General features: G+C 44.9%; 4 protein-coding genes across 4 annotated transcripts; 1 reads left to right on the forward strand and 3 right to left on the reverse strand.

Annotated features, from left to right (window-relative positions):
* Window positions 1–1,786: 1,786 nt before the first annotated feature.
* On the forward strand, window positions 1,787–2,321 carry M430DRAFT_16569 (hypothetical protein; the record flags this gene model as incomplete). Its single annotated transcript, XM_024863484.1, has 2 exons — window positions 1,787–2,004; window positions 2,054–2,321. 2 exons carry the CDS (start codon window positions 1,787–1,789, stop codon window positions 2,319–2,321), a joined length of 486 nt encoding a protein of 161 aa, XP_024724459.1.
* A 556-nt stretch (window positions 2,322–2,877) lies between these two features.
* On the reverse strand, window positions 2,878–4,709 carry M430DRAFT_16570 (hypothetical protein; the record flags this gene model as incomplete). The annotated part of the gene is made up of 3 exons (XM_024863486.1): window positions 2,878–4,232; window positions 4,293–4,484; window positions 4,592–4,709. The coding sequence occupies 3 exons, from the start codon at window positions 4,707–4,709 to the stop codon at window positions 2,878–2,880; spliced, it is 1,665 nt and encodes a 554-aa protein (XP_024724460.1).
* A 4,203-nt stretch (window positions 4,710–8,912) lies between these two features.
* M430DRAFT_25602 (hypothetical protein) lies at window positions 8,913–9,965 on the reverse strand (the record flags this gene model as incomplete). Its single annotated transcript, XM_024865263.1, has 1 exon — window positions 8,913–9,965. One exon carries the CDS (start codon window positions 9,963–9,965, stop codon window positions 8,913–8,915), a length of 1,053 nt encoding a protein of 350 aa, XP_024724461.1.
* Window positions 9,966–10,877: 912 nt separating this feature from the next.
* Window positions 10,878–12,595, reverse strand: M430DRAFT_273264 (hypothetical protein). The gene is made up of 4 exons (XM_024865579.1): window positions 12,455–12,595; window positions 12,298–12,381; window positions 12,170–12,247; window positions 10,878–12,118 (listed from the first exon to the last, which is right to left on the reverse strand). The coding sequence occupies exons 1-4, from the start codon at window positions 12,573–12,575 to the stop codon at window positions 11,157–11,159; spliced, it is 1,245 nt and encodes a 414-aa protein (XP_024724462.1). The 5' UTR covers window positions 12,576–12,595; the 3' UTR covers window positions 10,878–11,156.
* Between the last annotated feature and the right edge of the window lie 810 nt (window positions 12,596–13,405).

Raw genomic sequence — 13,405 nt, forward strand, 5'->3', positions numbered from 1 at the left:
GCACTTTGGAGGGCGGATAGGAATCTGTATCTGAACATTCTGATTCTGATACCTAGCTTTTGCGATAGGAGGATCCTTTTAGCTCTTGCTCACAGTTTGTTTCATAGCTCGGCGTCTGAGATTTCTGAAAAGTGTTTGTCCTGAAAGAAGAGACGTCTGCTTCGAAATCTGATAGATGAATCATCTCCTTTGCTTAGGGTAGGACTGAAGGGCTTTCATTCGGGCTCGAGAGTTTTGCTTATGTCTCTGTTCCGCTACGCTTTAGTTAACGAAACTGAAAGGTATATTGCATATTCGGTGACCTTTGCCAAAGGTCAAGTAGTTAGACCGAAAATTTTCGGAGAAGCGGTGAAATTGAGATTGAGGAGAGAGATGCTACATCGATAGAGCCTACCCGTAAAGTTTGAGAAATCTGTATTATTTGAACCAATTCTTTGCTGGAGAAGTCTCTGGATATTTGAAAAATTGTCGATAATGATCGCACAGAACAACAGGAGGCGGTATCCTAGTGGGAGTTCGATATCCCTGTGACAAGCAAAGTTGATGAGGGAGAGACGTTTAATACGAAAATCGCGAGTATGCGAGAGTAGCGAAAGTCTTTAGAAGTTTTGAATGAGGATTTGGAGAAAAAATATAATGTATTGAAGAAGCGGAAGTCGACAGTGCTCGGGTACTCCTCAAAAGCAGCCGTGGTGATAGGCCCTTCAACCCGGGCCCGACATGGGGCTGCAATTTCTACGTAAAGAAGTCCTACATTCCGCCCCTCTTTATTTCAACGCTTTAGAAACAATACTCAGAGTCTCAGAGGCCCTTGCTGCTTTATCTTAGCTTAACAATGTACCTCACCGCAGTTCATGGTCACGGGATCGGGATAGGCCAAATCGAAAACTCGACAATCTGCCAGACGTCACTTCATCATCCCAATTTTCCAAACATCCGTCTATGATATTGCCAACTTTCCAGGTATGAATATTGAAACGAGCATTTGATGACGCATGAACCGCTGACATGTCTGTTTCTTTGCCCTCCAGAAAATGCATAAGTTCAAGTTCGGCCACAATATGTTCAGATCAGACCTGGTTTCAGGTTTGCAAATCTTCATATCCTCATCAATTCCGTATTTCTTCGCGGTATACAAAAAGAGAGGACCAAATTATCTATACTTCTTACAGGTACCTAAGGTACCCTGATTACATCGAACATAATCATACCAGAAAGCTACGCAGCAGACGACGAAAAGAAGGACGGCAAATTACCTTATATCTCACCTGCCTCGGCTACCCAAACCTGAAGTAGTTGAATATAGGCATCTTCAACGTGAACTATCCTGTCTGAATCAAGATCCAGCTGAAGTGCAAACACAAGTCTCAGATAACTAGACACTAAGAGCACAAATCGAAGTGCTAGCCTCTCGATGCAATCTGAGCGCGGCGGTACTGCACGAGGCCTCCGGGACCTCCGGCGACAACCTTCTCCCTGGACGTTCGTTTCAATTTGGTGGATACCGGATTGCTTCAGGTATTTAACCAGAGGGTGAGAGTGGTCGGACGGGCGTGGATCCATTTGGGCTCATGAAAATATGCGGGATATCTTCCAGTCAGGCCTCCCGAGCCGTCAATATTCTCTGGCCAGTGGTCGCCGTGGCAGTGTCCATCGGATATGCCCGACCCCATTACCACCCAGCTATCTTGATTCCCAACTACCTTGCTATGATTCCCTGCGCCAATTTGATTGGATTTTCTGGTCAGCAGATGGCTAGAAGTTGCACAGGGTCATTGGCATCTTGATGGGGACTACCTTCGGCTCCGCAGTCAAGACTGTCCTCTTCATGGTCCTTCTGAAGAACAGCCAGTTCCAGGTCATCCAATTCACAATTCTGAGATCTATTCTGGCCACCCAACTCCTTTGTCTTGGATTGTGCTTCACCGTTGGCGGCATTCGTTATAATGGACAAGAATTCGATGAAGTAGTCAGTGAGGTTGGTGGTGATCTGCTCTTGGTAGCGTAATCCTCACTTTATAACTTGGTGTCTTTTAAACTGACATTCCTGGAGCGTCTTTGGCCTCATCATTCCTGCGGCCTTCCGAACAGCAGTAATAGCCAGTGATAATATGGAGAGAGCTTTCATCGATGCCAAGATCCTCAGCATCTCTCGTATTACTTCGATTCTCCTTATTGTCGCCTACACCATCTGTGTATTTTCTCAATTGCGTACCCATCAGAGTATCTACGGTGCCATCTTCGAAGCGCCGACAATCACAAACACCCCCACAGACACAACGAATCCCACACATCTAAGCTTGCCTTTACGGAATGTGTGATTGCTATTGTAGTCGCTGTAACACTGGTCACGGTTATTGCCATCATTTTTACTTATATGTGTTCACAAGTATAAGCCATAGACGCTGACAAGCTCGTCTGCTTAGAGTATTCAGGATCTGGGAGCAAGTTTGCAATTCTGAAAATGGTTGAGCTGCATGCGTACTCAGCAAGAGAAAAGGCAGAATAAAATACAAAATGAAAAGAAACAGTATGCGAAATCTCAAAAGACATAGTAAGTCCCCATGGAACAAGAAGCAAGACTTCTGTTCACAGGTGTTCCTTTGCCAGAATCTTCTTGCATAGTTGGATTCCTTGAACGCCTTCATTCCATGCTTCTTTCCCAATCCTCCAAATTCCAATATGAGCTTCATTGTTACTGCTGACGCTGAAAGATGTCAGACCACCCGAGCTCTCCCGCTGTGCCAAAGAGAAGAAACTCCATTTCGAAAATATGCCGCGGCTATTGGGACATTGAATAGACGGATTGCTTTTGATAAAGTCGCCGCGTCGTATTCACCAACCATTCGCATCATCATCAAATATAGAAATGGCTCCCTAGAAGCGACGGCCCTCCCACCATTCAACCATTCGAGAGGCAGGATCGCAAGGGTCTTTGCCATACTGAATCAGAAAAATATCTTCAAAGGGCGTTCCCTTGACTGTCTTCATGAACTGGGCGACGGCTGCTCTGCTCTGACCAAAGATAGATGGAAAGGTGAGCTCTACAACCTTCATACCACCCAGGACTAGCCATTCCTTTTGATCTAGAAGTTCGAATTTGATCTTCTCTGCAAAGAATGCATGCATTTGAGCAACCGAAAGCTGATCTTGGGGGCCTCTGATCTGAATCACTCTAGACTGGTGCTTATCGCTGTAGAGCTGTGGACGTGTGATGTTGCGGTTCCAAAAGACATTCACTCGCTCCCCTCGAATCCAGATGCCAACCTTCTTGCCTCTGTCTTTGAATTCTTGGGCTGCAGCTCGTGTCGTAAAGACTACTTTGGCTGCGCAGCCTTTCCACTGTCCTGGAATTGGGGCGATCATGGAAGAGCTGAATATCTTTCCCTCGGATATGACACTGAGAAGCTCTGAAAGAGTTGCACCAGCAGGGATGTTGATGATGTGTAGTGCACAATTGTCATCCTTGGCGGCCAAGGAATTGGTGATTAGGTCTTCTGTGATGTCTCCCTTATAATTTGCATTAAGCCTAACCCCAATCTGTTGAGCTCTTTGGATAAGGTTTGGTGACACGGCACGAGGTGCGTTCGTGAGGGCTCGGGATGGCTTGAAAGAATCATGAATTGATACTGGTCTTGATAAAGCGAGATTTGGGTGCTGATATGGCACTATGTTATTATTGACAAATGCATTGCCTCCATGGGTGACTTGATTATGGAACGTGTAGGAGAATGTGGCTTGAGCGACAACAACCTGATCTTCGAGAGCTTTGACAACGTTTGCGTGGCCTATCATAGGTATAGGAGCCATAAGTTTGGCCGTGTTTTGTCCCATAAAGTATGGCACATTGTCGTTGTGACTGGCAGAGTTGTTGTCAATTGCCGGACCGTACGGATAAATATACGGATTATACCAGATATTCACTGCGTTATTTCGTCCCTGGACTTGCTGGTGGGCTCCGTATTGGGAATATTCAGTCGAAACTAACTCGCTCTGTGACAGTTGACGGTGCTTGCGTTCTGGGGTATCCTCCGAGCTGGAGTTAAGGAGAGTCGAGAGATCGGATCCAAATGAAGATCCTCGAGTCTTTATTGAATTCTCTTGAGGTCCAAACATGGTCTTGAACTCGCGTCCTCCTTGCTTCAAGGAGCCAAGTCCGTTGATGATGTTTGTTTCATGCTTGATTCCGAAGACATCTCGTCCATTAATTGCCCACTTGTTGATGGATTGTGCTATTTTTAGTTAGGATGAGGGCTGGTTGAATGAAACAGTATGGGGACAAGAGAACTTACTGACGATCTCTCCAAGAGACAGTGCATGGTCTTGCTGGATGCTAAGTTGTTGAACATGGCCCATGAGGCTTTTGACTTCTAGTATCTGGTAAGCCTGATGTGTAGAGATAGAAGTAGTATGATGGGAGGAAGATGTCGAGGCAATAGGCAGAGAAGACTCACCCATCGCGCTGCACTCAGCGCGACGCTTTCCTGTTCTTTGGGTCAGCCAGCTTACCAAAGAGAATCTACGACGCATGGAAGACGGTGGATAGAGCAATCAGATGAATCAGATGTATGAATCAGAGGTCGAAGCTTACTTTCGGACGCAGAGTCTTGCTCTTTTGTCTCACCAGCTCTGCCAGGTTTCGTCCCCACCCAACCACCAGGGGCTAACGAAAAGGAACGGGTCATGGCTCCAGAAGTTTCTGGATACATGCTTGTCGATAGTTCAAAGTAGTACGAGTTACTACTCTGATGGGATACGCTTTGTGTTGTTGTTCTGTTGATCTGAAGTTTCCCGAAGTTGTTAGTTGAACAACAAAGTCGAAGGAAGATGGAAGATGCGACGAGAATTTATACTCGCGGGGTGCACCACAGAACATTTGACAGGCAATACGCTCGGTACGAGTACACAATAAGAACAATAGCCATTGTGTGTCGCACTGTCTAAATTTACGTCTATTTATCCCGCGTAAAATAGGGATTAAGAACTTAGCAATTATCGTCAACAAGACAATAATCATGATACAGAGACTCTAGGCGTTCCATATCTAAAACGCTGAGTCCAGTCTCAAAGTTGTGTAGTCAGTTCTAAAGATGTGTTCGTCTCTTTCCCTGAAGTTATTGAATATGATACCAAGAACCTCAAGAGGATAGACTAAACATTCCGCACTGAACCATGTACTTTGAGTAATGACAATAATCTGATCTGCAATATATAATACTCGTGGGATTAAAGTGTCGAAAGTGAGTTTGTTTGATTATTCTGTCTGCTCCCAACTTGATACTGTTGCTGCAGAAATAGTGGTTCCCTCCAACACAACAAAAGCTTGTCTCGAGAACTTGTCAAGTAATACCTAGTATTTTTGCAATTTATACTTTTTCTAGTGAATGGGTTCAAGAAGTATAGGCTGTATAGCCATCCTTCTTTCTATGTAAGAATCTTGATTTATGCTAGATTAACTTATGATATCTTGGTGTTGCTATATGCTACGAGAAATCTCTAGATACTTGCAGATACTCAATTCGAGGAGCTTCATACGGCTACTCGGCTTGTATTTTGGAGCTTTTCTGTATTATAACGGGTGTCTTGGTCATGGCCCTAGGGGTATGTCTCCAGCAAGAAGGAGAGATGTAGAATTTGTCTCATGAGTCATAACGCATCATTGAATATGGACAATGGATCACAGTTTGATTTCTGAAGCGGCTATTGAATACATTGATAACCCACCAACCCCCAAAATCTACTCAAACTTTTCCTTCAATAACACGTAGGTTCATATTAAAAAACTCAGACTAGGCTTTCCAGTCTACCTTTATCTATGCTGAGAATACGCTGGAAATCGCCAGAATTGTCAAAGTATTCCTAGCTTGTAGTCGTACTCTGAAGCTGGACGTATGCCTGAAAAACAATCAATAGTTACGGAGCAGTTTATATACTTGTTTAATTCTAACTAAGTTCCAGGTACAACGAAAGAAATATTCGAGTTAGAAAGGGATGATCATCCGAACCACGGTAACGTTACATGAAAGCTATAATATTGGATTTAAAAACAGTAGATATCATCACTTTTGAAGATTTGCACGGCATCGCAGAGCTGGCAATATATTAACTTACACGAAAATAGATGAAAACCTTCTACGGCCATTTCATCGGCAAATGAAAAGTTCATCTTCAGAGAAGAATTCATAACTTCTTCTACAGTCTTTCGACATCAACAGCTTTATCAAAACGGGGAACTGGGTGTGCTATGTAGATTTAAAATTAGTTAAATATTATATTGTATTTATTTCACGTATATCAGCAATCGTTGACAATATACTGAAGCAATATTGATTTGGAGTCCCAACCACGCTGGGCTTAAACGGCGAAAAGAATAAGCGAAGGGGAAAAGGGGGCCCCTTTATCAGGTCCATGCTCCTTTGGGTGTTTTGGCTTAGATTTTGTACCAGAAATAACCGACGTAAGTACAAGTCACCCTAGAATTAGGCTTTTTATATCCCAGATCTCCCTGACTCCAGCCCATTTGCATGAGACTCAGCTATTTGCCTTGCCCCCCTTAAGTCCACACACGACATGTCCGGGATTAGTGTCGGCCGCTAAATCTAGTGGCAAACTTTATAAGAACATCTCAACGTGATGACAACCACAAACACCTGTCAAACATCCGGAGTCTTTTGCGAACTTCTAAGCTTCCACTTTTCGTCTAATCACGATGTATATTAGTGCTTTCTGATATAAGTTAGCACAGGAATCTTAGTTTCATGAGTTGCGGGCTAACATACGTTACATACCAGGAATTAGGAAGGAGGAATCACTTGATCACACCAAGATGTTCATTACTATTGACGGAGAGAAATGAAATATCATGGGCTGCTTCTTATACAGGCAAGAGATCTAGTACGTGAACTTATCCATGCTAGTTGTGCTTAATGTTTGACGTTTATATATAGCAAAGCGATAGGAAATTGAACTGGACGAAGAGAATCAATTCTGACAAAGAAATGATACTCAAATGCTGTCCCTAGTCGACCCACATCTAACCCAGAAGCTTCCGGAAAGCTGACCAGGCGCACGATCAAATCCGGCATTCAGCAGGATCTGTTCCTCTCATTTCTGAGACCTGCAAAGCTACCTCAGCCAGTGTCAATTGGTGGCCATACAATTAGAGCTTGCCAACGTTTTCGACAGCTCTCTGGTGAAGAATATATGACCGATGCGGGAAGGCCTGATTACAAAAGAGCTAATTTCTGACTATCTGGAATGATAATGCTGCTTTTGTTAGGGACGGTGAATTGTGATGTGACCAAGTGTCAAAGACACTTGTCCGAGCTATCACAGTTACTGCATGAATTGCCTTTCTGAAAACGCATATCGAGGCTCCGCTTCGTCATGGTGGTAGTACTTCTCGATGATCTGAAGATTTGGATGTTCTAGCCTCTAGGCCTGGATTGCTTTTCAACTTTCCCTTCTATCTCCCGAACAAGGACATAGTTTCCCAAGAGGCAATATACTAAGTTGCCAATCTTTCCACAACTAAAACAGTATTGTTTATGATATTTGGAATCTTCTCTTTGGCTTTCTGCAAACAAGAACTGCCTCGTCAGCTCTTGAATCATCACCTGTCTTGGACAACTTTCTGCTGCCATTCGAATTGCTTTTGCTCGAAGTGCTTCTGTCATCCTGTGTATCTCGAGTTTCGAAAAGTGCTCTCTAGCCACCACTAGGATTTCTCAGAATTCTCATGAGCTTCTATCTTGATGCATCCCCACGGAGTCTTGGAAGACAACATAATCCTCTACAACACAACTAGGCACAGATGCTACAGATGTTCCAGGTGGTACAACTCCCTTAGTCTCATCACCTCTTCTTTCTGAACCTTAAAATACTGAGGCTGACCCGTCTTGGGTTTATATTGATGCTAGGAATACAGATTGACCTTATCCTCCAAAAGGGTTCTACCTACCAGTTTGCTGTGGAAATCTGAGGTTTCAGTCAGCACAGCATATTACCCACAAAGAGCAAGCAGTATCAACCTACATTCCGTCGACTCCTTTAATAGCCACCCAATACATGGAATCATACGCGCGGTTGCCTATCTGCACGTCCTTCATGCCGGCAATGCCGCCAATGCCATTGTTGCTAGCCGTCTTGATCACGCCAACCGGATAAATATTAAGAAGTATTTCAGCTCGACATAAGGTTTTAAGGGGCTGAACAGACTAATAGGAGGATCAACACTTTGCCTGAGGTCCCGCTAGGAAGTTACGAATCAAATGATCCTGCCTGTTTACAAGCTCGCATTCAACTCCTTGTCATTGCTTGGTATATCATCTGCAAAGTCGACAGCCTCGGCACCTTGAGGACTTTGAGAACCTGCTCTGCAGTAGGGTTCAAGCGGGATGGGAACATGCAAAAAGATCAAAAAGGTCTCTGTCAGCTGCATATTTTTGCTTGGGAAACAAGATTTACCTGAGAACCATCTTCAGAGCTGAATGTATACCTTTTCGGGCCTCGCTACCTAACGCAACACGGACTTGTCCCACCATTTCGTCGACTGCGGGGGATGTTGTCCTGATACGGCTGGAAACTATACTCTGGGCGAGATCCGAATCGAGGAAAATATCAAAGGGATTAGTGAAGGCCTGCAACTATAGGCCAGGAATATATAAGACAACAGAGAGAACAAGAGAATCGTGAGGACTCGACAACAGTTTTTGGGTTCACTTGGCATAGCAGACTGGGCTCATATGGTCCAGTCGATCACTGTCTTATTATCTATCCATCCCTACCATACTCCGGAGACCCTCATCGAACATCTACCAGCATATGGGTTAGCTGTTCTGTGCTGACAGCTCCCCCTCGGATTTACCAAATAAGACATATCTCGTCTCTCGAATTTCTCCTTCATTTGGATCCTATGCACGGTTTATTGGATCACATGGATCCGGGCCGTAAGAGACCTTGACCGAACCGTCTTTGAACTGGATATCCTTGGTGATCGCCTGGAAACAGGCCTCAGCTTGACCATCTACCCGCGCAAATCGAAACTCCATTGTTGTTCTCCCACAAACTGTCTCGTGGGTTAGGTGACAGTCCCACTCCAGGTGGCACTGGATCCGGAAGTACGCATCCCACTTCTCAAACTTCATAATCTTTGTTGGTCCTTCGATGATTAAGACCCGGGTCTGGTTCGTCTCATTCATTCGGTAACCGTGGCGGTTATATCGAGCCTCGAGTCTTTTACCTCGTACCCAAACTCCGTCGTCGCTTCTTGACTGCCGCAAGAAATTTGCCGCCCCTTCTGGGGTCATGAAAACCAGTTTGACAGCCTTCATTTCATGCATCTCATCTGCTTCTTGGACATTGATGCACCAGACTGAACCGGTGGTGACCTTCTTGAAGAGGTCCTCCATGCTACACTTGACGGGAACGTTTTTCACATACAAGGCACAGTTCAGATGGTCTGGAAGACCGTTAATCTGTCTTTTAAAAGACCCCGAATTCTTGTCCCCTTTGTATGGGTTACTGACAGAGTCATTGTCGGAGCGCGGCTGGATAAAACCTCTCTTTTCTAAAGCCATTCTCGTCGGCTTGAACTCACTTTCTGATGAGTAAACTGCTCCTTCTAGCAAATGCTCCATCATTCTCTCCATGTCTATTGGAGGAATCCGACCTCCGCCTGGTGTGGTGTGAATTGCTGCGACGCTTGCGGCGGGCCGTGTTGCTCTCCACTGAGCTGAGGCCATGAATTGGTGGTTTTTCGCTTCCCTTTTCCGAAGGCGATTTGTGTTATAGTTGAAGCCGTCTCGGGTAGGCCCGAAAGGTTGACGCACTGGAGCAATACCGCTGACTGACTGGTTGAGGGTGGCAGGAGCTCGGGTTTGGTAGGAGCGCCTATGGGCCGAGGGTATGTAGATGGCAGTAGTGTTTCGACTAATTTGATTATTGCTGGCAGATGCTAGATGCATTATCAGTAACTCATCGCAAGAGTATGCCACAAGAGGAGTTGGAACTTGCCATTAGAGTTTGCTGCGAAGGCGCGGGGAACGGCCTTTTGGAGCCCCTGCTCAGAAAGCGTCTGTTCGGGCATTTTGATTTTGGGATACAATCTTTTAAGGGATCTTGAAAGATGCCTGTAACTGTCATCCAAGAATTCCTTCTAAGCGGTGTTATTGTTATTACTGTTGTCGCTTTGGTGTTTTAGCTTGTGTCTGCGTGGAGAATGGGGAGAAGATGGAGAGATTGAGATTCTAGGAATCTTGATCTGACTCGATGCCCACAAAACATAGGTGGATGAAAGTACAAACCTTACCAGTGGATTCAAATTCGCTAGTTAGAGTAGGATGGGTTGTTTATCTTTGGGTTTGTGTCTTTTTACCGCTCTCTTTAGGTTGTCTTTGTATCTGTTTTGCTATTTTCAAAACAGTGTGAAAATGTAGAGGAATAACTGCCCTCGGAATGAGCGAGTACGGACAATCCAAAGTGCTCGATCTTGGAATTGTCACCAGTGTTGATGAATGTTGATTGATTACTCTTCCTTAAGTTTGTGAAGAAGAATCTGTGATTCCGTGATTGAGATATTGAAGTTCGGTTGTTTCTATCTGTCCGTTCCCTTTTAGGGGATTCAAGTGAACGCGAATTTTGAAGCCTCCTACCTCTGGGCGACTATAATTTGGCTCGGCAACTGACCCGAGATATGGTACTCTGCGAGGTTTGAGCTAAGCGTCCAAGACACTACACAAATCACCCATTGTATTACTGCAGTCTGGAATAAGGTTGCAAAGTTTTTCTTTATTAATCAGCTCGATACTCTATTCTATTCTAAACACACATCTGACGGATCGGGATTTGGATCATCTCAAATAGCTACCCTCGAATTACTGGAATCGAGAGATAAATCCCCGCTCGCTCCCTTTCTCTAACTGATTGACACACCAGATTTTCCTTATTCGGGAACCCCATAAAGTCCAACTCGATGAGGGGCTTGCTGATACTGAAGAGAAAACTCAAGATGTGGAAACCAACGTTTGGAATGCTATAGAAGGTCTCCTGGCGCAATTATCATCCTATCTGCCCAAACGCAGCCAACAGTACAACACCTATGATCATCAGGATTAACTTTCAAGTCTAATACCTCTGCCCGTTCCAGTCCCAGTATCCTAGTTATTACCGGCTTTCTCGCACGGGTCCGGGGCAAAAAATATCGAAAATTGATCGTTATAGACGGTTCCTCTGATGAATTCCTTGAAGCATTTCATGGCGGCCCGGCTTTGTCCTCGGATCGAATCGAATGACAATTCTACCGTTCTTCCTTCTCCTGCGAAGATCCACTCCCTCCTTCCAACGAGATCGAATTTGATAGTCTGACGAAAGAAGTCTTCGATCCCATCAGCTGTGAAATTTCTTCGTGGGCCTGTAATTCGTATGACCCTTGACTGATGACGCTCGCTGTAGGGTCTTGGGGGGGAGGCATCGCGGTTCCACATTGCCCTAAGTCGATAGCCTCTAATGAATACTCCTTTGAGGTTGATTCTATCCATCATCCTCTCTGCAGCATCTCTGGTTGTAAAGGCAACTCTGCAAGCGCATGTGTCGTAACATCCCGGGACTGGTAGTTGCTTGGAGAATGCAAAGACCTTGCCCTGAAAAACATTAAATATTTCCTTTGTTTCGGCCTCCGCAGGGATGCCGCAGATTCTGAGGGCACAGTTAAATTCATTCGGCAGGATAGCGTTCACAACGTAGGAGTCCGTAATGTCCCCTTGATAGTTTGACGATCGAAGGTCAATTCCTGCGCTAAGTGCCTTTATAACCATGCTAGGATGGATATATCGATGTACGTTGGTTAGAGCTCGTGATGGTTCAAACTCCTGTCTGGACTGCCCCTGCCCCGCTGAAGTTGTGGACTTGTCAGAGGAGTCGTGTAGCTCCTCTAGCTCATTGAATTTTATCTCCGATTGAGCAGCGTAGCCAAGGACGTCTTTGTCTTGGCAAGAAGCCACTGGTGAGGTAAGTCGTACTAGAATACCGGCACTGGAAGTTGAAATCGTCATCTTTTCTTGAGTTTCGGAAGAACGCGAGAACACCTCGTGGTGACTGATCCGCTTGGAGGTTTGAGATCCTGCAGACTTGGTCAGTGACTGTATCATTAGTATCTTAGATGTATACTGACCATGGCTCCCAGTTAGAGATCTAACAGATCGAGGAGCCTCAGCATCCTGGGTGGTAATATACATCACCATGCCGAGAGCTACGTATAGTCAGCAAAAGAGCGTGCTGGCTTAACTTGCCCAATCCTACCATTTGATTGACGATCATGATTATGAAGTTGAGAATTCTCTGCATGAGTCTGATGGTTGACGGTATGCTCGTTGCTGCTAGTGACTTTGAAGACGATTATATGCTTAGCAAGTTTTCCGATTAGGGAGATGGGAGATGATAAGATGCCAGGACTTACCTCCCTTCACGCTGTCAGAAACAGCTAGTGCCTGCTGGTGCATAGCATATAGCTCTGATGCTGTCAGGTGAAATACTGGAATGCCTCTCGGATCTCCATTATCTGCTGGTAGGGAAGGCATCGTTCAGAGTAACTCTCAAATCGAGAAAAGTCACAAGGGTGTTTCTGTTTCTGGTATTGATGACAACAGTCTGAACGATAGAAGTTGCGTGAAAATGGTTTGGGTTCGCGGATCCGCGGGGTTGTCAACCTGCTCGATTGAGGTAGGAGAAAATCGCTGCTTGGCGGTGCAGCTGCGCTACTGACAGCTACAATACTATCGAACAATAAGTGATTGGACTTAAGCGACATTCACTCTGGAAATGACCATAAGGTTTCAATGACATGTGACTATTTGTTACTCAAATGAAACATCGACGGGCTTCAACTCATAAACTGATAATGATCTGAGCCTGGATCCTCCAACTCATCTGTGACCCCTTCTACAGACAGTAATGTGGCTGCAGAATTTCACACTTGCTTGGAATTGTTTTATCTTTTGAAGGATTTGATCATTTGGGTCTATTAGTAATTGTTCCCAATCTTCATAATGATCTATTGTCTACCAGGAGTTCCCCGGTTCTCTCTCTCCCCCGCGATATCTCTTTCGCGCTTGATTTCCCCATCCCAAAGCCCCATTGCTATTCAGCGCTGACGAAGTCATCATTACAGGAAACCTCTGAAGGAGATCCCTATGAGAGAAAGCATAAGTGCAAGACGCTCTACATATAAGTGACGAAGTACAGTGCAGGAGAACATCGAAATGCCGCTTAGGAACTTCAATAGCTATGACTGCAATGATTTATAAAGGCCAGCGATGATACTAAGGACCTTTTTCATACAAAATGCTTTCTCATAAAGCCTACAGGGAACTCCAGTTCTGCGATCTGGCTTTATGGAGGAGTTCTGAGA

Source organism: Amorphotheca resinae, assembly GCF_003019875.1.
Source record: "Amorphotheca resinae ATCC 22711 unplaced genomic scaffold M430scaffold_2, whole genome shotgun sequence".
Classification (NCBI taxonomy): domain Eukaryota; kingdom Fungi; phylum Ascomycota; class Leotiomycetes; order Helotiales; family Amorphothecaceae; genus Amorphotheca; species Amorphotheca resinae.